Source organism: Panthera onca, chromosome A2, assembly GCF_046562875.1.
Source record: "Panthera onca isolate mPanOnc1 chromosome A2, mPanOnc1 haplotype 2, whole genome shotgun sequence".
NCBI lineage: Eukaryota > Metazoa > Chordata > Mammalia > Carnivora > Felidae > Panthera > Panthera onca.
The window spans coordinates 87,596,242-87,620,826 of record NC_138340.1 but is presented as its reverse complement, the minus strand read 5'-3'; the positions used below and the strand labels follow the sequence as shown (position 1 = coordinate 87,620,826).

General features: G+C 33.9%; 1 protein-coding gene across 1 annotated transcript in view; it reads left to right on the top strand.

Moving 5' to 3' along the window:
* Positions 1-24,585, top strand: part of SEMA3E (semaphorin 3E) — a 239,004-nt gene that overhangs the window by 191,411 nt on the left and 23,008 nt on the right. The window contains exons 6-15 of the mRNA XM_060632356.3: positions 3,686-3,805; positions 4,919-5,061; positions 6,279-6,393; positions 6,803-6,872; positions 9,793-9,937; positions 12,103-12,325; positions 14,837-14,928; positions 17,161-17,202; positions 19,043-19,209; positions 24,233-24,300. Coding sequence (XP_060488339.3) covers positions 3,686-3,805; positions 4,919-5,061; positions 6,279-6,393; positions 6,803-6,872; positions 9,793-9,937; positions 12,103-12,325; positions 14,837-14,928; positions 17,161-17,202; positions 19,043-19,209; positions 24,233-24,300 — 1,185 coding nt within the window. The remainder of the gene's footprint in view (positions 1-3,685; positions 3,806-4,918; positions 5,062-6,278; positions 6,394-6,802; positions 6,873-9,792; positions 9,938-12,102; positions 12,326-14,836; positions 14,929-17,160; positions 17,203-19,042; positions 19,210-24,232; positions 24,301-24,585) is intronic.

Sequence of the window (24,585 nt, the reverse complement as noted above, 5' to 3'; positions counted from 1 at the left end):
AAGTAATGTATGGCATAAAAATGCAGTTGGTTATTTATATTCAGTACATCACAAGAGATAAGATGCTAGTTAAATTTCTGGATAAGTTAATGTGTTTATTGAATATCATGTCTCTATAGACATGTTTGTTTTTAATCCATGAAAATATGATTTATCCAGAAATTTTTTGCACTCTGTAAAATACCAAACTATTGATTCACAAATTTGTCTTAATTATGTCAAATGGTTATAATTTTAAAGTAAAGTTGTCGATTAAAATATTGTGATATGTAGTTTACATATTTGTTGTAAACAGTATCAATTATAATGATGCTGAATATTTTGGCTCATTTAATTACTATTAGGTAATATTTGTGCCTAAAGCCTTATTCTACTTTATGGTTTTTCATTAAAGTGTTTTCCTTTGGAAAGTATTTTATCAAGCATAATTACTATCTATTGCTCTGCATTTATTTTGTTCTTTACAATGATAATAAGCTATGAAAGGAGAATCTTTCCCTTCTGAGGAAAACCTAACATTTCCAACAGAAACACATTTGGTTCAGTTTTACACAGCATAGTTTTTTAGCACCTGTCTGGTTTCTTTGAAGTTCAAGTCATACAGTTCATATTGTGTTATTTGAATTGCTCACAAACTGTTTTCTTTTATCTGAATACAAAAAGGGAAATTGGGTAAAATTGGTAATCTGTCATCTTTTTCGTTGTGCAGATAACCTGCCTTGGATATAGTAGTATTTGCTATCCTAAGGTTGCCATCTAGTGGCTCCAAGGGGTACGTGTTTGTTAAGTTGGTAAAACTGATTAAAACAAGTAAAACTTTGACACAGTGTTTCAGACTGGGTGAGTGCAATGAAATTGATGTGAAATAATAGGATTATATTCATATAATAGTAGCGTTTTCAAATATCAGAGTTCTAGAAATAGCTTGAGAAACTAAGTTAAATCAAATATTAAAAGCTTAAGGAATAGAAAACGATCATGATTTTTAAGAACTCTGTTTTTTTGTACCCATTATGCATAAAGCATTCAGCCAAGCCCATATTAGGATAATAAATTTTGCTTAGAATAATTATATAAAATGGACTTTATATTTTATATGGGTAATATCATGAAGTTTAATAATTAACAACAAAAATATTTCAGAAAAATCCTCACTCTGGTGGTTCAATAGTCAATTAACCCTTTTATGGATCAACTCATTCATTTAGGCCATAATGTTCCCCAAGGCCTTTTAATGAATTTAACATTTTATCCATGCTCAAGTAGTGCAGAATGCCTCCCACCTGTGGTTCCTATTCCTAACTATTGATACCATTTTATCTCAAAATATGCCTTCTCTACATTCAGATATAACTTTTGGCTGAATATAACACTAACTGACTTTGATATAAATTGTGTCACTTTTTTCCCTGTTACCAAAGACTATGCTTAAATAAGAGTTCTGATAATACTTTCCTCTATCTAATTATATTTTAAGTTCAGATATAAAGCATCTTTGTTTTTTCAGTTTCTGTTATTTTCTCTATCACACCTCTCACTTAGTATACATTTGAGTATATGAGATGAACTCAATAAATACAGCTTTTTTTAAACTTGTTATCTTGAAAATTTTCAAATACAAAGAAGAATTGAAAGAGGAATAAAATTTACACCTTTATACCATTTACCTTGATTCATTAATTATTAATATTCTCGCACATTTGCGTCTGTTTCTCCTCTTTCTTTTTATATTTATGTATAGTTTAAAGGTGAATTCCTTTGTGGGAAACCTGGATTTTATTTATGTATTTCCTATATTTATTTAAGTACTCATAGTGGATTTTGTGAACCAACAACAACAAAAACAACAAAAAACTATTTCCTTGCCTCTGTATAAATTAAAATTAATTTATAATTATAACATATCTGAAAACTTATTTTTCTCAAGCCTTCAAATTCAATTTGTATCTCCTTATTCTATTTTTTAAATCTGGTAAAACAAAAGCAATTATTTTCACTTTTTAAAAATTCAGTTAACTCAAGTTGACGACATATTTGATTGCTCTTTCAAATTTTCAACCATACAAAGATAGTCTACTCAAGATTTTTCAGACTTTTAAAGGCCTTAACTTAGAAAAAGCCCTTTATAAATGCTGAAATAAGTTTTTAAATCGAATTAATAAAATGTATAAACATGAAATCAAGTTCTCTTAAATTCTGTTTATATACTTGGTTAAATCTTTATACCTGTAAGTTTAATAATTCTAATTCTAAAATTAAATATTCAATTAAATTCATTAAATAAAAATACATTTCATTTCAATTCTCTTACATGTAAAGCACTTTAAATACCATGTGTACACATCTGTACACATTCCTTATTTAACAGAAAAACATTAGTATGTTGAGTTCAGTATAGTCATCAGTTACATATTTTTAAACCTTACCAGAGTTACATGATATTCTTTATAAGAATTTTACCACCCTAAATTGAGGTTACTGCTTCTCTCTGCTACTCTCATTTGCTTCTTTTCAGAGCTATTTTCCAGGGACAGGATACCCATGCTGCATAGGCCCGGGACAATCCTTCTGGCATCACTCATGGGCACACTGATGATCTTTTGTTGTCCCTTTGACAAAAGAGAACTCCAAGTCCCTATACTTGATATGTGCTGGTCTTCCTCAGTTCCCTGTATCTTTATGTTATTTTTCTATTTGTTATTTTTTTTCCCTTCTTATAAGCTATTTTAATGTCTTGCTTTCTGGCTTTCTGCAAGGACACATTGTCATTTCTTGAAACCAAGGACACGTTGTCATTTCAAGGAACCATACGTTTGTGGTTCCTTGGTCTGATTTTAGTCTGGGACCTCCACCGCATGTTAGAGCCAACTTCATTCATTCTGACTAATTAAGTTATAAATTCTTTATGCCATTCCTATCTAAGCCACAAACTTAAAATTAAATGATAACTAATCATATTATACGTGACTTTGTCAGACTTTGTGGTTCCTACACTAAAATCATGTTAACAGAGGGGCACCTGGTGGCTCAATTAGGTGTCCAACTTCAGCTCAGGTCATGATCTCACAGTTCAGGAGTTCAAGCCCCGGGTAGACTCTGTGCTGACAGCTCTGAGCCTGGAGCCTGCTTTGGATTCTGCGTCTCCCCCTATCTCTGTCCCTCTCCTGCTCACACTCTGTCTCTCAAAAATAAATAAACATTAAAAAAATTTTTGAAAAATAAAATTATGTTAATGGAAGCAATTTCTTGTTCCAAGGATTCGAGTTAGCTGACTTGCATATAGTACCAATAATAATGATAATACCTTCATATGAAGGCTAAAAGAAGTTTAATAAAATAAGGTGAATCACATTACTTATCAAATACTCATATAGGTCTTAGTATATGTTGGATGTTCTTTGAAGTGCTTTACTCTTTATAATACTTTTGAGTGCTATTCCTATTTGTATGTGAGGAAACTGAGACACAGGTAGGTTAAGCACCTAGCCCAAGTTCACACAGCTAGTAAGTGGTCGAGTCAGGATTCCAAGCCTGGCAATATGAATATACCATCCATGCTCTTATATTAATTCCATAGGCTGTATGTGCAGTAAACCTGGATATGTTTACTGTAATTGTGGCTTATATATGGCCGTCAGATCCAGAAACAAATACTGACTTCTTTTTAACTGACGTTTCCCTGTAGGTAGTGAATTGTTTGCTGGCCTCTACAGTGACTACTGGGGCAGAGATGCCGCGATCTTCCGGAGCATGGGTCGATTGGCTCATATTCGCACCGAGCATGACGACGAGCGCCTGTTAAAAGGTGGGGTTGAGGAGAAAAGAGTATGTAAATCAGAACTGAAAACAAGTGTAGAACTCATGAGAAACTTGCCATGTTTTGATAATAGTAATAATACAAATGCCATTGATAGTGTTTTACAAATTTAAGGATTTTTTTATTAGTAGTGTTCTTGAAAATCTGCAATTATACATGTAACATTTTATATCAAAATGGATTGACATTATTATAAAACCATGTTACCCCCATAACAATACTTAGAAATCAGAATTTAAATGGAGAAAACCAACTAAATACATGAAAAGCAAAAAAATCCTTTCATCTAGTAAGTAGCTTTGTTTTCTCTTGTCAGTTGGTATAATTTTGGATGAATTGATTCCATTGTTTTGTTTTAATAGGATCACATTGTGTTTAGAGACAAATTAAACCCTAGGAAAATCAGTAGCCATTCATTGATAGAATTCTTTATAAGGAATAATGTTTATATTTGGGCACCCTGACCTATCCAGAGATTAAAGCATCATTTAATAGTGAGTGTTTTTGTTATTTTTAGCCTTTGTATTAACCTTTAGTCATTACTGGCAGCATGTTACCATTAAAATATTTGACATACCGTATCAGTCAAGGGGGTTCACTCAGATCCCTTAGACTACAAACAGAAAGACTTAAAATACATTTGCTACCTTAAAATGGTCTTCCGTGAGCTACCCTGATAGATAACATATGAACTTAAAAAATTGATAAACTTCTCTATTAAAACTTCTCTATTAGGTATTTATGTTGACTTTTTATATATTTGGGAGGAAATTTATGCAGATGATCACCCTCATGCCCCTAATCTGTTCTTTGAATGAATTTTAAAGTATGCTGTTTCAAACTGATTTTTCCTTTTGTGACTCTTATTTTCCTATTAAAATTGCCTCTAATAGTTCCAAACAAAATGTTAGTTTGTGAAGAGAATGGAGATATCTACATGATTTTAATGTGCATACAACATTTAAAGGAAATAACTTTATTTCTTCATGAAATGTTGAAAGTTACACTGAAGTATTTGTGTGATATGTAATATATTAGAATAACCTTGTTATTTTCTTATAATAGCTGTTTTACTTTTCTTCTACTTTTTTATACCTGTAGAACCAAAATTTGTAGGTTCATATATGATTCCTGACAATGAAGACCGAGATGACAACAAAGTGTATTTCTTTTTTACCGAGAAGGCCCTAGAGGCAGAAAACAGTGCCCATGCAATTTACACCAGAGTGGGGCGACTCTGTGTGGTGAGGACTGCCTTTCTCTCTCATCCGTGTGCTTAGCTCACAGTTTATCGTCAGGCCTTGGTCATTTGTTTGTTTGTTTTTTATTTTTTTAAGTTTCTTTTTAAGTTTTGTAAGTTGATTTACTTGATAGAGCAAGAGAGAGAGAGCGTGAGCAGGGGAGGGCCACAGAGAGAGGGAGAGAGAGAATTCCAAGCAGGCTCTGCGCTGTTAGCACAGAGCTTGACACAGGACTTGAACTCACGAACTGCGAGATAGTGACTTGAGCCAAAATCCAGAGATAGACGTTTAATGGACTGAGCCACCTAGGTGTCCCAGTAGGCTTTCTACTATAAAATACTTTCTAGTATTCTGTAGGCTGCCTAAAATCAGTATTTGCTGTCTAATAATTATACTTCACATCTCCTGAAGGTTTTATATTGTTTTTTTTTACATTCATTTATTTTTGAGGGTGGGGGGAGAGAGAGAGAGAGAGAGAGAGAGAATCCCAAGCAAGTTCTGCACTGTCATCACAGAGCCTGATGTGGGGCTCAGTCCCATAAACCATGAGATCATGACCTGAGCTGAAATCAAGAGTTGGACACTTAACCAACAGATAGGCTGTTGGGAGACATTCAAAATCAACTGAAGGAGCAATATATATTGACAGATTGCTAATAATATTACAGCTGTTAAGTTACTTTGATATTTCAGAATAAATTTAAGAAGAAAGTTATAAATACATATGTATAGCCATGGATGTACATTTGTGTGTATATATGTGTGCAAACATATAGGTATGGTGTATGCATATGTATGTGTATGTAATTCAAGATTTTTCTAAAAGAAAAAAATAATGGTGCTTTTTCTGAGATAAGCAGATTATTTATCAATAAAATAATATTGAAGGTTACTGTATTATGATACCATATTTATCAATAAATAATATTGAAGGTTACCGTTACCAGTGCTTTACATAAGAAACACCAGTCTATTAGCATTCTTTAACACCTGGAAAGTATATTTAATGGACAGAGTAAAAGTATACTAACCAGGCGGAAGGTGGAAATCTCAAAGAATGCTTATGGGGAAATGCATCTGTGGTATTATTTGAGGATTAGGCTCCAATTTCCAGATTAAATAAAAAAGCTACAACTCTTGCCATCTGCCTGTTTAATATTGCAAAATTTGTTGTTAAAAAGTTCTTCTGGTACTCATTTGCATGATTTTGTTTGTCACAGAATGATGTAGGAGGACAGAGAATACTGGTCAATAAGTGGAGCACGTTCCTCAAAGCAAGACTCGTTTGCTCAGTACCAGGAATGAATGGAATTGACACATATTTTGATGAATTAGGTAAATCTTACTGAATTGAAAGAACTAAATGTTACCCTTTGATGTTTGTTCCCCTCGATAAACCCTCACTATCTCATTTATGGAGACATGCTTCGTGCAGTGTGCAAGTTTCCGTTCTTCTCATTTTGGCCAGGTCCACATGGTGGGGTCAAAGGAGTTGCAGGAACAGGAGATCCCTCTGTGTAGCTTACAGTTAGCACCTCGTTCCTTCCGTAAGGCCCAGCCTCAGAGTCATTCTGAATAGCCAAGTATTTCACTTTTTTGTGATTTGGTCAGGGTCGTATGACCGTGTATGGAAAGACATTGTTATCTTATATCTGTAATGGATTCTAAGCTACTTTATGTCAATATATTTTCTTTACATGCAAAGAGGACTACAAAAACTAATGTAATGGACTTTAATTTTCAGAGGATATTTTCTTGCTACATACCAGAGATCCTAAGAACCCAGTGATATTTGGACTCTTTAACACTACCAGGTGAGAAATGCATATGGTCAATAAAAACGTTATGAAACAAAATATGCCTTACCCTTTCATGGTGTCTGCAAATTGGAAATACCATTGACCCATTGTCATTGTCTCTGTCTCTTTTGTATGTCACCAATTTCTCTTTGTTCTCATGTTTGCAAGTTTTCTTTCATTTTTAAAGCCATGATCTCAATTCAGATCTGCGTGTCTGTTTGAAGCACCCCAGCATCCTTCTGTGCTCAGTATCCTAATTTCCTCCCTCTCTGACATACAACAGAATGATTTTCTTCTCATATAGTTTATAAGCTCTGAGTTTGGGGTTATAGAGGGTAGAATAATTACTTTAATTGTCATATAGTTTTCTGAGTCAGGTTTTCAAACGTCTTTGTCAACTGTTACTCAGTTTTGGAAGTTTTTCCTCTGGCTCTCTGATGTTATGCTTTTTAGATTATACATTGACAGAATCCATGGGTCCCATTACTATGATTTTATTTACCCACCTCTCTTGCTTTAAATGACTGTCTTCCAACACTGGTTTATATCAGTTCACCAGTACTTGTCAGTTGCCATCTATAAGAAATACTCCTTGATTCCTTAATCAAGAGCTCTTAAATAGAGCACTCTCTCTTATGCTCACTCTCTTACTCAGGCTGTCCCAGTCCTATGTGGATTCACAGAGAACATGTATTTATGATTTGCTTTCCATGTTTTAAATTTAAATAAGATGTTGAAGTTTAGGGCCTAGAATCTATTACTTTTCTCTTTAACATGTTTTATTTTATGTCCATTGAGGAGTGTTGGGAAAAATGAAATACTACTTCATGTGTGGCAGTACATGAATGAAAAAATATTACTAGCATCAGTTTTGGTTGAAAGTTTACACATATAATTTCTTGAGTGTGTCTTTCCAGATAGGAGAGACTGGAGCCTAAATGACTGGAATGAGAAGTAAAGAATATCCCTCAATTATCTAGACAAGGATAGAATGACAGAACTCACTTCCTCTTTTGCACTGCACTGGTCTTCAGCTATGTTGTAATTTTTACCTTGCTTGTTCTGGATCTCTCCACAAAGTTGTTTGTTTTTTTCAGCAGGTGATTTCTTATGGTCACTTTGAAAAAAAAATAATAAAGTTCTTTTGATAAATATTGTGCAATTGTAAGGAGACCTTCTCTTCAGCAGAGAAATATGGAAACAATTTTGCTATCAGTTCTTCCTTGATGCAAAGAAAATTAGTGAATGTAGTTTGGAAGTTGTCACAGTCCACAGTCCTCACTTTTTTTTTTTAACTTCATCTTCGCTTTCATGCCTGTAAGGAATTTAGACGTTGCATTCTAATCCCATGGTTTTATAATAAATAAAAGCTATGGGATAACCAGAATAGTTTTTCCACAGGTTAGTATGATCACTTGTACGGTACTTTCCTAAATGATAGCATAATGGAACTGTCTAGATTTCAAAGACAACACATTATTTTTTCCCATAATTTCAATTTTGACTGTTCATTTTTTACATAAATCTGAGGAAAAGGTGTCCCAGCTGTTACCTGACTTAAAGGTTGATATTTGTAGCATAGTGATCAAAGGTTTATTGCCACTTTAGTTGGGAGACTATCTCTGGTTTTCTCACTATTGGAGGCATTTCCAATTGCTTCAAGGTGTGTTATAAAATGTGTGAATTGATGTCCTAAGACAGTAACATAACTGCTGCTCTACAGGTGTCTCAGAGTATAGGAACTTTTACGTTTATAAAGAACCATGTGTTGTTGAAACTATGTGTTGAAAGCACTTTCACAAACATTAATTATTTTGCTTCTCACAGTGAGGAGGCTGGGGAAATGTTTGAATTTGTTCAGATAATACCAAATTAAGAAATATGGCCATATTTTTTAAACAAATTATTTAAAAATGTCCTTTTTGCAGAAATTTATCACAAATGTCCCCAGTAAAACTCATTGTAGTCAACTGGTGTCTTTATCCTTTATAAGTAGAACTTTTTATTAAAAAAAAATGATTCTAATTGCTGATAGTTCTGGAGGTAAAGATTCTGAGTTTTATATAATTTAAGTAATTTTCCCAAAATTAATCTAGTGTAATCCAGTCATCTTTCCACTCTAGTGCAGTTTCAGTGACCTGGAAGTCACTGGAGAAGGGAACATACAGCAAGCTTATTAATGCCTGTATGACCTAACATAAAGAATGGAACAAAGTCCCAAAGTTTCATGAGACTTTAACTTGTTATTTAATCATATACATTGAAAAATCAAATAAAATTTGAACGGAATTAGCAATACTAACAGCGTAGTGATTAGGTGAGCACTGTCTACTCAGAATATGAAACAGCATACAAGGAGATAAAGCTTAAGATGAATAATTCAGGGGCACCTGAGTGGTTCATTCATGTAAGCATCTGACTTTTGATTTTGGCTCAGGTCATGATCTCACGGTTCCTGAGACGGAGCCCTGCATGGGGCTCTGTGCTGACAGCACAGAGCCTGCTTGGGATTCTCTCTCTCCCTCTCCCTCTGCCCCTCCCCTGCTCATGCTCTCTCCCTGTCTCAAAATAAATAAACTTTAAAAAAATGAGTAATTCAACTTGGGAATGAATCTTTTTAAATATTCAGGCGATATTTTCCTTAAAAAAATATAAAGACACAATATAAGATTTAGAAATTAAGTGAGGTGACAAGTGTCACTTTTTTTAGTCTAACAGTGCCATTTTCAGTTTCTTGTAATAAGGTAAAGAAACGGTAAGTTTTAGAGTTCCAGTACTTGAAATATTGCAGTAGTTCATATTTGTAGAATATCCTGTACTTAAGATGTTGCAACTGTTTTATCCAAAAGACTTTATCCTTATTTCTGTAGTCTGAAGGATTTGATTGGATGACTGCTAGTCAGCTCCAGTATAGTAATTGTCTTTTTTTTTCCAGTAACATATTTAGGGGGCATGCAATATGTGTCTATCATATGTCTAGCATCCGGGCAGCCTTTAATGGACCATATGCACATAAGGAAGGACCTGAATACCACTGGTCACTCTATGAAGGAAAAGTCCCTTACCCAAGACCTGGTTCTGTAAGTTTAGACATTGAACAAAGTATTCTTAGGTTTTAAAGGCTCTTTTAGTAATATTTTATTCAGTGTTTCAGATGCTTTACAAAACTTGCATTAAACAATTAAGAAATGCTACACCTAAAAATGTGCTTCATTACTTGCATGGTAAAGAAATACCACTTCTTGTATCTGGTTGTACGCTTTTTATTTAATGGAAAAAAAAAATCTACAGTGAGAACATCTAAGCAGCCTGATAAAGTACAGATTGTCATTGATATTTTGGCTAAGTAGCCCCAAAAGCAAATTTATTTTTGAGATAACTGGTGAACACAGAAACATCCAGTAAAGAGAGTATCCTATTCCTACATTTCTTCAGAAGAACTGGTGCCACATAGAATTTCCAAGCGTGAGAAAGTTACCATGTATTCACATCCTAATATTTGAGTCAGCCTCCAAGTTCCCCCAGCCACACTTTCTCCTTTCTTCTCACTTTAGCATCACTGAATTAAGCTTTTTCTCTACCTTACCAGTATACTTAGCATCTCATTCAGCATCCTTCCTGGCTCTTAGAAGGAAAATGCCAATACAAAAGTGCTCCTAGAGTTCCAGAAGTTTCACCACTCACCTGTGAACTCATGCTGCTGACATTCTCCCTGATTAGCCAAGCTTTTGTGCTTTTACTTACATGTGTATCTAAAAACGATGATGCCGATGACAATGATGATGAATTTGTGTCATGTGTCCTGTGCAAAACTATGTTGGAAAAATGTCAGCTCATTGTATGTGCTCACAGACCACGGAGAACAAACATTTAACTTGTCATACAAGTCAAAAGTCTACACTTTTTCTTGAGCAGCTGGTGAAAACCCATCGCTGTGCTCATTCCACAAGTACTTGCAAGTCAAGTAGAAACCATTTTTGCAGAGCCAAAATTCAAAGTGGAAACAAACCTTACCTCCATTAACAAGTGTAAAGCTTTACCATTTCAATCATTCTCACTAGCTTAAAATTATTACTTCCAGTAAGACATAAAGTATACTTTATTTCACTCTATTGATTGAAATTACAATTTAAATGGAGAAAACCCACTCCTGTGGCTTTGCTGGAAATGCTTCTTGAAACCACATGGTATTAAAGGAGATTTGGAGGAAGTGACTGGTTACTGAACTGCTTCCAGGCTGGTCCAGAATGTTTCCAATTATGTATCATGTAAGTACACTCCAGTGAAAAATTCAGGCCAAATTAAGAAATATGACCTGAATTTTAAAACAGACCATTAAAAATGCCCTCTTTGCAGAATCTGATTACTACACTACTGTATTTATACTCTAAAGTGGAAAATTCTTTATCAACATAATCATTGCAATTGCTGCTGATTCTGGAGGGAAATATACGAAATAAGGGAGTGCTTAATAACAAGCATGAATCAACACACTTAAAGGTATTCCAAGAAGTTACTTAGGTGCTGTTGAACATTTATATTTAGAGTCAATAAATTAAGAATTTAAGCATGTTTTTGCATATATTTCTCACTTTCTCAATTTATTGTGTTGAATCCATACAGAAATAATATAAATTCATGCAGATTACAGTAGAATGGAGAGGGTTTTTTTTCCCTGAATTAACACTGACAGAATTTAAACAGTTTTCTTTGTTACAGCACTAAGATTGTATAGTCAGTGAGTCTGCTGAAACCATCACCAATCATATTATCTTAGTCTCAATAATGGGAAAACTGTTTTGTGCAATTGTGATCCTTAATTCGGGAGGAGGATTTAGCACAACAAAGAGGCTTTTGCTCTGTTATAAACAATACATGGTTTATCTTCAAAACTTAAATTACAACGTGAAAAATTAAAAAATTTCAGAAAATGGGAAATAATAACAGTATTTATGATGATACTCATTTTTTCCACCTTCAAATTGTACAGTATTAAATATACTTCACTTTCCCAAGATTTCACTGCTTTCTGTATTTTTTCTAGTGCTGCGTGTTTGGGATGATTCAGTCTTTATTTGCAATTGTTAATGCAGATTTTATTTCTCTAATGAAGGATATGTGGTTACTAAGTATTTCTAACTGCAATTAATTCATTGAACACATCCAGTTTTCTGTTTGTTTTCATAATTGATTGCAAATTTGCTCTTTATGCGTAAGACAAAAATATTATCCACTTGTATTGCAGTGTGCCAGCAAAGTTAATGGTGGGAGGTACGGAACCACCAAAGACTATCCTGATGAAGCCATCCGATTTGCAAGAAGCCATCCACTTATGTACCAGCCCATAAAACCTGCCCATAAAAAACCAATCCTGGTAAAAACAGATGGAAGATATAACCTGAAACAAATAGCAGTGGATCGAGTGGAAGCTGAGGATGGCCAATATGATGTCTTGTTTATTGGGACAGGTAAAGAGATTACAAAGTACTGAGATGCATGTACTGAATCTTAAAATCATTAACATTATTAATATTTTTAAAACCTATCAACAAATCTATTAATCCATTAGCCCATTTGTACACTGCTTTTTTTAAATGTTTTTATTTATTTTTGAGAGAGAGAGAAAGACACAGAATCTAAAGCAGGCTCCAGGCTCTGAGCTGTCAGCACAGAGCCCAACATGGGGCTCAAACTCACAAACCACAAGATCATGACCTCAGCCGAGGTCAGACACTTAACCAACTGAGCCACCCAAGTGCCCCTGCACACTGCTTTTTCTCTGCAGTGGAAGAGAGGATTTGAAGCGGTTACAGCCCATAATTCTTGATACACAGTCAATATCCTTGAATAAATGGATTAGGATTAATTGATTTTCATAAACAGCATTGGTTCCAGACAGAACTTCTCCTAGAGGAAATAGGCTGCCATAGCAAGTATGGTTCTGCCCTCAGTCCCCAGATCCCTTCCCGCCTTTGGCTGTTAAGTAAGGTCTCAAGATTTGTTAAACAGCTTGGGACAGTAACTTCACCTGAGTCTATAATCACAACACTGCTTATCAGGCCCCATCAGAATCATCCATTTGTACAAAAATGGGCCATTTGTTACCCATAATGGAGGCAAACTTTTAGAGCAAAATTATAATCTCCTGCATTAATAAAACAAAGAAATATGCTGAAAAGGGACATTTTCAAATAAATATATAACTTTAATTCCATACATACAGCTTGTGGAAGAGAATTTGAAATCTTTGAAACTTTTGGCATTTGGATAATAGATAAAAATTCTGTCAAGTACTTTAAAAATCTATAGACATTTAAAAAATCTTTTAAATTATTTCGTTTTTTTTTTAATATACATTATAATCATTGCTATAGCAATTGGTATTTAGAAGAGTAAGCATCCTACCACACATAACTTTAATCACAGACATAATTCTACAGAGACATTGCATATACTTAGATCAGGAACCAGAATATGATACTAATATTGGTGCTTGGGCTTCTCCACTCACACTTTTTTAAAAAGCAAAGATTTCAGTAAGGAAACCTTCATCTGATTTGCAGAAATTGATCTCTGGTGTAGGCTGTATTTTATCCTTATTTTAGGAGGTTAATGTTCATGATATTCTCTGCACTGCAGATTCAAGATTAACAAAGTGTCACGTTTCTTTAACAGACTTCAAATTACTTGGCCATGAATTCACTCATAATGACATTAATAGAGCTTTTTCTTTTCAAGTTTCATAAGTAAGAAAAATATTTGATAAAAATTAATCATGGGAAAAACTTTGTTATTTTTAACATATTTATGACCTGGAAAAGTACCGGTCATAAACAGTATATCAGTCCAAGTCTGTTTTTAGAAATACTTTCTTGTTAGATTGACCAAAGCTATTTGAGAGAATTCCAGAAATATCAGATAAATATTTATGCTATCATGTAAATGATTTTTAACTCAAAGATACCATCATATTGAGCCACGGCTTTTCAACACAAAAGAAGATATTTGATGAATGTGTGGTGAGTACATTGGGAAGTCTCACAAATGATAATGATTTTTCCCTGTGCTTTAATATTGTGTGGGTGTGTATAAAATACTGTATATAGGAAGGGTCTTTATTGCAAGTCACTAGTTGCAAATTAATAATTTGAGTTTCATCTTTGTGTTTTGCTTGATACAATAATTTTAAGGTGTTATGTATTCTTGGCTTAAAAATTATAGTTTGGATTCCTTTTCATGTATTAGATAGGTAATTGTTACTCTTTTTATTTTAATCAAATTTTATTAACCCACCCTCATGATTTGGTAATTTTTAAACAAACTGCTTAGATACCATAGAAATTCTTAGACGAGCACCTTCAAAGTGCTTATTTTTCCTGAGCTATTTTTAGCACTACACCACATTATTCTTACAAGCAAATTAGTGTCTTATTAAAATTTTTATTGGAAAGAACAAGCTCAGAATATCAAGTATAATAAAAATTAGGTGAAATTTTAAATTATGAATTTAAATTTATAAAATTATTGATAATTACGGAAGTTAAATGATTAGTATGGGAGGACTTATGCTGTTCTCTCAGTAGTATATACTTGCCATTTTTCTTATTAAAAGTGTATATATATGTAATATAGTACCAGATATAATTGTATATATATTAATATATTTTGATTTCTCAGTCTTTAATTGAGTTTCTGAATCACATTATTTGAAAAATAATTACATATTATTTGGTCTTATTTCTTAGCCAGACATACAGTTATTTTTTTGCCCTTTTATTTTTATTTTTATTTTTATTTTTTTGCCATTTTAAAATATGAATGTATGAGTGGTCATATTGTTTTAACTAACAATGAGTAAAATTTTCATACATCTAGATCTCAAATCTTACTCAAATTCATAGGTGCTGCATGGTTTTTAATTGTTTGAAAACCAGATTGTGATAAGCTTCTGGTTTATCTCTTCTTTTGCTTTCTTACAGATAATGGAATTGTACTGAAAGTAATCACGATTTATAACCAAGAAACAGAATCAATGGAAGAAGTAATTCTAGAAGAACTTCAGATATTCAAGGTATTTTTAGTAAAAAAATAAAATGAAATGAAATAGCCAACATTTATGTATTAACAATTGCCAATGAGTTGCAAATATTAAAGATGCTGGCTCACTTTTTTTTTTCTTCTAACAGGTATGTTGTGAATTCAGAGTGAATCTGAAGTGAGAAATGGTTTAAAATCCTGATGCATCTGTTTGATTATTGTACACTATTCAAATGAAAATGCTAATATTAACCTAGCTAGCATGAACTGTGACTTAAAGAAATAACACATACCACATACGAATTCCAGAATCATTATCGCAGAGTCTCATTTTACAAATGTACTGTCAACACAGACAAAGCAGTAGGTTTCATATTGTGCACATTGGGATATGATAAGCATATCACTTTTTATTACAACATAGCAATTACACAAAGAATTTACTAAAAAAGAGAAAACTGCAAAATGATAATGGGAGGATTAGACATGACAAAAACAACTGTATGCATACACACACACACACACACACACACACACACACACACAGACTCAAGCTTCAATATTTAAGGCAGTTATGGTCTTTAGAATCACCATGAACACTAAATTAGTGAATACTGACTGATGCTCCTACGGGAAATAGAAGGTTACGTTCCTGTGAGCCTCTAGTCACAACATTTTTGTCAACTGATCAATATATAGCATTGTTCTTTTTGTGTTTTTATATAGACACCTTATATCATATATAGTTTATTAACTAACATTGAACTTTGTTCCACAGCACTATAACTCATGCCTGAACAAATCTTATTTAACACATGTATTTTCCCACAATGCACATCACAGCCTTTTGAAGCTTAGAAACACTATACAGTGCTTCAACACTTTGCTTAAAGGCTGTTTTAAACATCAAAATTGCCAACACAAAGCACGAAATAGACCATCGAAAGGACACTTGTTTACAATACAAAAGCTGAAACAAGAAGGCAGAGTGTTGCAATGATTGACCTCTGTTGCGGTCATACTTACAGGGCAACTAAAATGTATTGCTTCTGTGTGCCTGCACATGTCCATGAATGACCACAGGACACCATAAGTATTAATGAAGGGGTTACAAATAAATTTAAGCAATTCAGAAAATTTGCAAAAAAAAAAAAAAAACAGTCTGTAAATTATTAAGATTGACTGTATGTGTATGTAATGAATATGTATGAAAATATCTTTATTGATAAAAAACAGTTCATTTCACCTTAGCTGTCCTGGAGATTAGATTCCCCATAGCTGCACCCAAAGCTGACCATGTTCCTATCTCAACCAGAGCAGCTATGTTTTTGTCTATCTTGCATATTGGATTTCTATGTAAGATTTCATTTCACAATAGTGACCATAGCTACTATATTAGGAGCCTTCCCCCACAGTATCTTGTTTATATCAACACTAAAAACCATTATCACTTGAATGAATAAATAAGTGCATGTATGCATGAATAAAGTGTTCTATAGTTTAAAATACTGAAAAAAAATATTGACACGGGATCAAATTTTCTCTTTCAAAAAATAATTCTTTGAAGGATAATCATCCATCGTGTAGATCCCACCTGCCTCTTGCTTGTCTGCTTGCAGAATCCTTCTGAGTTGTGGTACTCATTAGAGACCCTCTAGTTTTAATCACCAACCCTAAAATAACACACAGGCTCTCAAAACATTGTGATAGATTTTCTTTCCTCTGGTGCACTTCTAAGGCAATGAAGTTATTCATCTTTCTCAGAGCATCCTGGGTTCATAGTGTTTGACCACAATAACTCCCAACAGAAAAGTATTCTGATTAGACTTGGATTAAAACAATTAAAGATCACATGGTTTGCTAATAATAACACCAATTGAAAGACATAACTGTTTCACTTCTACTGGTTCAAATTGTAAGAAAGAATGCTGTGCCTTTATTATTTTATTTAGAGATATTTGGGTTTCCCAAACAAGAGTAATATTCAAACCCAAATACAAAAATTACATTTCAGAAACAAATGGTAAGCTACTTAGATTAGCCACTACTTTTTTCATCTTACATATCTGTTCTACTCCATTAAAAAGATTTTTTTTAAAGAAAGCTATATTTTAATGTAATTATGTTTTCCTATTGATTTGCTAAAATGAAAGCCATGGACTAGCATAGAACCACTCACATACCTAATAGGAGTTCAGATGATTACAACCATATTAAGGTATATTCCTATATTTCTTTAATAACAACTTTTAAAAATGTCTTGCAGGATCCAGTTCCTATTATTTCTATGGAGATTTCTTCAAAGAGAGTAAGTTGTGTGTATGTGTTTGTGTTCTATATGTGAGTAAAGGCAAGAATGAAGAGCGTAAGTACATGTGTTTATACATAAACAAGTTACAGTTGTATTCTAGTAAAAATACATAGTGGTTTACATGTAATAGGTTTCTTTATTTTCTCTTATTGGAGGAAAGTACATGAGAGTAGATTTATCTCTATAATCATGATAGGATGTTATTCTGTAATTTTTTTGTTAACATTTTTAAGGGCAAAAATAACGGTAATGATGGTAACACAAAAGAATGTGCAGTGAAACACAAACTCCTCTCCACTTTACTAGAACCAGTTACTGGTGAAACTTTTTCCAGAAGTAGTTGGTACATATATTACCTCAAATTTATATATAAATAACCATTTATGTTTAGGCAAACAAGAACATGCAACGTTCATTGCTCTGCTACTTATATTTTCTTCACAACAGATCTTACAGTTGATTCCATGTCATTCTCTCTGTATGTATCTTCATTACTCTTTTAAATGTTTAGTGTTAATGTGCACTGTTGGTTGGAGTGTAAATTGCTACAGCCAATATGGAAAACAGTGCAGAGTTTCCTCAATTTATTAAAAATAGAACCAGCATATGATTAAGCAGTGTCATTTCTGGGTATTTATCCAAAGGAAACAAAGTACTCACTCTGGAAGCCATCTGCACCCATGTTTATTGCAGTATTATTTACCATGGCCAAGACATGGAAACAACCTTAAGTGCCATCAATGGATGAATGGATAGAGAAAATGATGTATATATGTGGAATATTGGAACACTATTCAGCCACAAAAAAGAAGGAAATCCTTCCATTTGTGACAATGTGAATGGACCTTGAGGGCATTGTGCTAAGTGAAATAAATCGAAGAAATACAAAAACCATACAAACTTACTGATATGTGGAATTAAAACACACAAAACAACAACAGAAAACGAATTCATGAATAGGACAGTTTGGCAGCTCCCAGAGGCAGGGGATGGGAAGTGGGCAAAATGTGGAGGCGATCCTAAGGTACAAACTTCTAGTTACAAAGGAAGACCTGGGGATGTAATGTATGCCATGGTGATTATACTAAATAATACCCTAATACTTATTTGAAAAGTTTTCACCACACAAGAACAACTCTACCTGTGTGTTGAAGAGTGTTAACCAGACTTATTATGTTGATCATTTCCCAATATGCAAATATGGAATCATTATGTATACACTGAAACTAATATAATGTTATTTGTTAATTACATCTCAGTTTAAAATATGAAACAACAGGGGCGCTTGGTGGCTCAGTCAGTTGAGCATCTGCCTTCGGCTCAGGTCATGATCTCACAGTTTGTGAGTTCGAGCCCCACATTGGGCTCTCTGCTGACAGCTCAGAGACTGGAGCCTGGTTCAGATTCTGTGTCGCACTGTCTCTCTCTGCCCCTCCCACACTCATTCTCTCTCTCAGAAATAAATTTAAAAAAACATTAAGAAAAATTTTTTTAAAAAAGATGCAACAACAAAAGAGCATTTACTTATCCAGTCTGTTATTGGACATTCCTCCAGGTCTTTTAAAAAGACCTACAGCGTTAACTGATGAGTCTTTCTATTTAGATAACAAAAGAAGAGCCAGCTTCCTAAGATTTTGTCAAGCTCAGTTAAGCAGTTTTGTTGCTCGAGCTTCCAGGTCTATAGGAGTATTTCACATCTTAGAAAAATGGAAGTATCGGTGTTCCATTATCCATCCTCAGTAACTGCAGTAATTTAAATGAATATTCACAGAGGTGAAGATCACTGAGAGTTCTGTCCAATTCTACTAGTGGCCTCTCTGTTCTTTGATGTCTCTAGCAACAGCTGTATATCGGATCTGCTTCTGCCGTGGCCCAAGTGAGATTCCATCAGTGTGACATGTATGGAAGTGCTTGTGCTGATTGCTGCCTGGCTCGAGACCCATACTGTGCCTGGGATGGCATATCCTGTTCCCGGTATTACCCAACGGGCACTCATGCAAAAAGGTGAGAGAGTCCTCGAGGGGATATTTACCTTGTTTAGAAAACCCATAATATTTCTTAAAATATTTTTCTTTCTGCACACGTTCCATGAAAATACCCATGTTATTTTTGTTTGAAAAATCCATCATAGTAATGTTCTGTTCATAATATAAGCTTTGAAAGTTGAATTTTCCCTGAAAATAACTCCTGTCAATTACTGTGTGGAGATTGGAGTGGAGCATGCTGCTGAGTCCTTTTTCTTTACTCATGTTTGAATCGACTCTTCTCCCTCCTGACGGTTTTCCTTCAAGACATGAAACCAGTTTGGGTAAACTTAAAATGTGGAAATGGCAAGGCACCACACATGAGAGATTCAAAGACTTAAAAGAAAAATAAATAAATTCTAAAATACATCCTGCATTCGCCCCGTGTCCTCTCAACCAGCTGGTCTTCATTTATTTCATTTTGAAAGTGAATATTTTAACTCCTAGGCAAATGCATGACCTGTATAATTAATGAAATGTGTGATTTAATTCAACACAAATGAAAGGTACTTAAAGACTTCCAAACTCTAATGTCTACAATTCAGCGAGGTCATTGCCACTTGTAAGAGAAGGTAAATCCCAGTATACTTTGAACAGGAAATCTTGAAGTCCAGAAAGTATTTTGAAGGTTGGAGATCTTCCCTCACTTGAGCCATATGAAATTGTTCATTCTTTGGGGGACAACATAAAGGAAGATATTTTTATTTATTATAGAATGAGCAATTTTTTTTTTCTCCTAGTCAAGTGACAGAAGACAATATAAAGCAAAAACATAGAACTGTGTATAGTTTCCTTACTGGAAATTAATTTTTATTAATTTCACTAATTTTGATTCTTCCACTGTGGGTTACTTCAAACCTTTTTAAAAATCTAACCCACCTTAATATAGTTGTTATTTTTATAAGTTCACATATATAGTAGAATCTCATTTTTAATAAATGTAGCCACGAATTCAGAAGTTTTGTTAACTTGACATTGGTTACATTAACATTCACTCCAATGTTATATATTATATACTTAATGAAATCATTATATACTTAATGAAAGTACGTAATAAACAGATAGTGAAAAGAAACTTTGAGGGGACATTTGTAAACTAAACTTACCAACCATTTTAAAGAACTGAGCAAGGAGCACCTGGGTGGCTTAGTCAGTTAAGCGTCTGACTTCAGCTCAGGTCATGATCTCATGGTCGTGGGTTCGAGCCCCATGTCAGGCTCTGTGCTGACAGCTCAGAGCCCGGAGCCTGTTACAGATTCTGTGTCTCCCCTCTCTCTGTTCCTCCCTCATTCATGCTCTCTCTCTGTATCTCAAAAATAGGTAAAAGTTAAAAAAAAAAAAAAGTGAGCAAATTAATGGATCTTGTACAAATGCTTATTAATATTTAAAAACTCTTGTTAAAGAATATAGCCATGTTACTATGTAAAAATACTGTTCAATGATTTATTCACCCATTATGCTAACTACTGTACTATGTGCGAGGAGTATGAAGAAGAGGTCAGTACTCCTTGGCTGCAGGATCAGAACCTAAAGTGGAGAATGGAATTGGAAATAAGAATGATAGCAGGTCACTACTGAGCACTTACCACGTATAAGGTACTGAACTAAGTGCAATATCCATTATATAGTATTTGATTTTCAAAATAACTCAACCTTTGAGCTCAGTCTTGTAGTTAGAAATATGAGTCTAGTTAAAGGGAATTTATATAAAAGGCATAGAATGGTCAGGGAAAACCATGTATTTCCATAGGTTAGGAGTAAAGTAGCTGGTTTGAAGGGTGGAAAGGTCATTTCACCAAAAATAATACAATTATTTTATTGTTATTAGCAACAATAATAATGTTTGCAAGACTTGAATCAAATACTTATGAATTACAAGTATTGTATTTTGTTATTGTAATAACATGCAGTAGGGTTGATGAATTCTAAGTGAGCAGTTTCCAAAGCTAAATATTTCTTGATACATGATGCATCTTATTAGAGTAGATATCCACAAGCTTGATAATATATTTATAAAGGGTGGACAAAAAGTTATTTAGTACAAGTTAAATGAAGGGGCAAAATCTTAGGAAGGAGCACAATGTTTGAGTCAGGAGCTGCTGTGCTCATAAATGAATTAGTTCAGTTCAGTGACATGTAATGGAGATCTTTCCATGGTGTCAGATTCTTTTGAACCATCATCCACCCCTGGAGGAGAACATTTTGGATAGGCTCCAGCACACTAAGGGAAAATAGTTCGCTTTTATAGCAGGTCGTTTTTGCTTCAGACCTGACGAGCAGCAGAAATCGAAAACTAGTCATTAAAATAAATACTTTTCTGTTCACAGAGTGAAAATGAGTCAACAGAGAAAAAACACTAATTCACAATCCAAACCACTTGTTTAAAATAGTCTTCCAAAATACACTATAAGTTATAGAGCTAAATCTTTTACTTCCCCTTGCTCTCGCATTTTGTCTATTTCCGGTGTTCTCTTAAAAAGTTTCTAAGTGGCAAGAGATACAAGAAAAATATGCGACTTTGAGAATAAAAGGCCACTTTGATTAACCTTTCTAAAAGTCCTGAACACTTATAGTCTTTTTAAAACCCTGAAATAAAAGACAGTTATATTAACATAGCATAAAATGAACTGAAACCTTGTTGGGGGATGTGATACCTTTTTTTAAAATGCATTCTTTTTCAGTGAATTTAAGCAAAACTTTTGCATGCTTCTTATCCACATCTCTTATCTAGAACTATCTGATTCCATCTCCCCTCACTTTCACATCATTTGTGTAATAAACCTGATACAACATTTCTTCAAAGTAGAAACTATTTCCCATTTCACAGATTTATCCCTGCTCCATTATTCTTTAATGCTCAGTAAACTTTACATTCCCAGGACCAAAACAATACTTAATGGAGTGAGAGATCAACAACAGTGGCATAATTCTTACCCAGATCTGCTCTCAGTTATACATAGCTGTGTACATGCTAGTGTAACACGATAAACAAGCGTAAAACTTTTAATTTTAGCTCCTTTTTTGTCAAGTTGTTTTTTCAATTTAAATCAATAGAATGATTCATACAGCAATTTTAATCTTTATAAAATACCATGTTTTTAAGATAAATTCTTCTAATCTACAGTCTCTATTTTGAAACAGCATGCTTTTGCACACAGGTCATAATTCTAAAAATTGATTGGAAATATTCATCTGTGTTAGCTTATAATATAAGGAAATACTTAAGCCATTGTTTTTCTGTTTTGTTTTCTAAATGTTTATTTATTTATTTTGAGAGAAAGAGAGAGCACATGCACGTGCTCATAGGGGAGGAGCAGGAGGAGGAGGGAGAAAGAATCCCAAGCAGGCTTCCCATTGTTAGCGCAGAGCCCAACAGGGCTCAAACCTAGATCCCACAAACTGTGAGATCATGACCTGAGCCAAAATCAAAAGTTGGACGCTTAACCAACTGAGCTACTCAGGTGCCCCTAAACCAGTTTTTTTTAAGTATTATTATTATTTAAGTTAACTAAGATCTGAACTTATATGTGAGAAAGCACTCCATATCTTGAAATGATGTTCCATTATCATCATTTGGAGCAGTGAGGAGAGCCTAGAATGAAAAAAAAAAAAAAAAGAAATGAGACTGGACTAGATTTTAGATGTCATTTAGATAAATTTCATTTTACAAAGGGGACAGAAAGAACCAAGAAACAGACAAGATATGTATAAGATCAAACAACACGTGAGTGATGGCATTGGGATTTGAATCTGGTTCCTTTTTCAAATTTCATCATTGCATATGGTTAAAGCGTCTCATTGTCACTTTGGAAGCCTCACCATCTCCCTCTGTGGTGAAACTTCTGCTTTGCCTTCTGTTTTTCCCTCAATCTTGAAGAAATGCCATGATTTAGAAAAGCAAGTGGTATTTTCTGCCTTTATGTAATACTTCTATTTTTATCTCTAATCTAAATTAATATACTGAGAATTTTGAGTTTAGAATTTCAGTACTAATAATTTCTATTGTTTAATCCCTCAGAAAGGTGCTTGCAAATTTAAAACAAGATCTGTATTATAAACTTTTTCTCCAGGGATAAAGAATGTTGTTATTTTTTTATTCTATATATAAGCAATCTATAAAATATGACAATACACCAGAAGTGATCCTAAATCTAATAGGCAGTTTTGAAAGACAGCCTATTAAATATGTATAACACACAATCACATTGAATAGAGGCAGATAATCTCTACACATAATATCTGAATAAAAGAGTAAGTTGAATATATTATTAGTGTATCTCTTTTTATTAAGTATATTTTTGCTATGTGATTATGATGAGAATAGAACAAAATATTTGGGTTCAAATACCCTTACCTTTTTTGTATGCATTTCCATTATATGAAGGAGTTTTATGATTTTTTATTCAAATAGTCTGCCTCAAATCCCATTGTCTTTTTGGCATACCTTCCCTACCACCCAAAACACCCATTTGAAACAAAAGAATTCTTGGTGCGCTAGATTTTTAACAAAACGTAAAGAGAGCTTTCTTTAATTATTTTTGGAGGGGGTTCCTGGGTGGCTCAGTTGGTTAAGCATCTGACTCTTGTTTCCAGCTCAGGTCATGATCTCATGGTTCATGAGTTTGAACCCTGCATCAGGTTCTGTGCTGACAGCAATGGAGCCTGCTTCGGATTCTCTCTTTCCCTCTCTCTCTCTGCCTCTCCCCTGCTCTCTCTTTCTGAAAAAAGAAACGAACTTTAAAAAAAAAAATAATTGTTTCAGGATCCAGAATTCAAACTTACATGGACACTTAAAGAGAAGTTGAATGTAGATCTTATCCATTGAATAACATTCAATGAAAATATGGGAAACTATGAAACTTGAATTTTACCCTTGTTTTGTATGACTGATCAATTTTTTTCAGTAGCAGAATACTACTTGAATCTTTTATGTGGTTGGCTGTATTTTAAAGTCTGGAAAATTGAAATCTGAACATCTCCTCAGCACATTTACTTTCTTCCAGGCGGTTCCGCAGACAAGATGTTCGGCATGGCAACGCAGCTCAGCAATGCTTTGGACAGCAGTTTGCCGGTAATCCATAGAAAATCAATTGATAGGGTTACTCAGGGTGTACAGTGAAGAGACACTGGAAACTCTTTAAAAGGGTCTTTACTTTCTTTGTGATTGATATGTACTAGAACAATGTTACTGCAAGTATTCTTTTTTTCTTCCACATGGTGGAATTTTAAAACAAAATTTTTAACTATATGTGGACATAGAATTTTTAATTAGTTAGGAAAGTAAGTTCTGTATACCACCACGAAACCTTGCTGTTGGACCTCACAACAGGGGAATCTTAGAAAAGATTCTGCCACA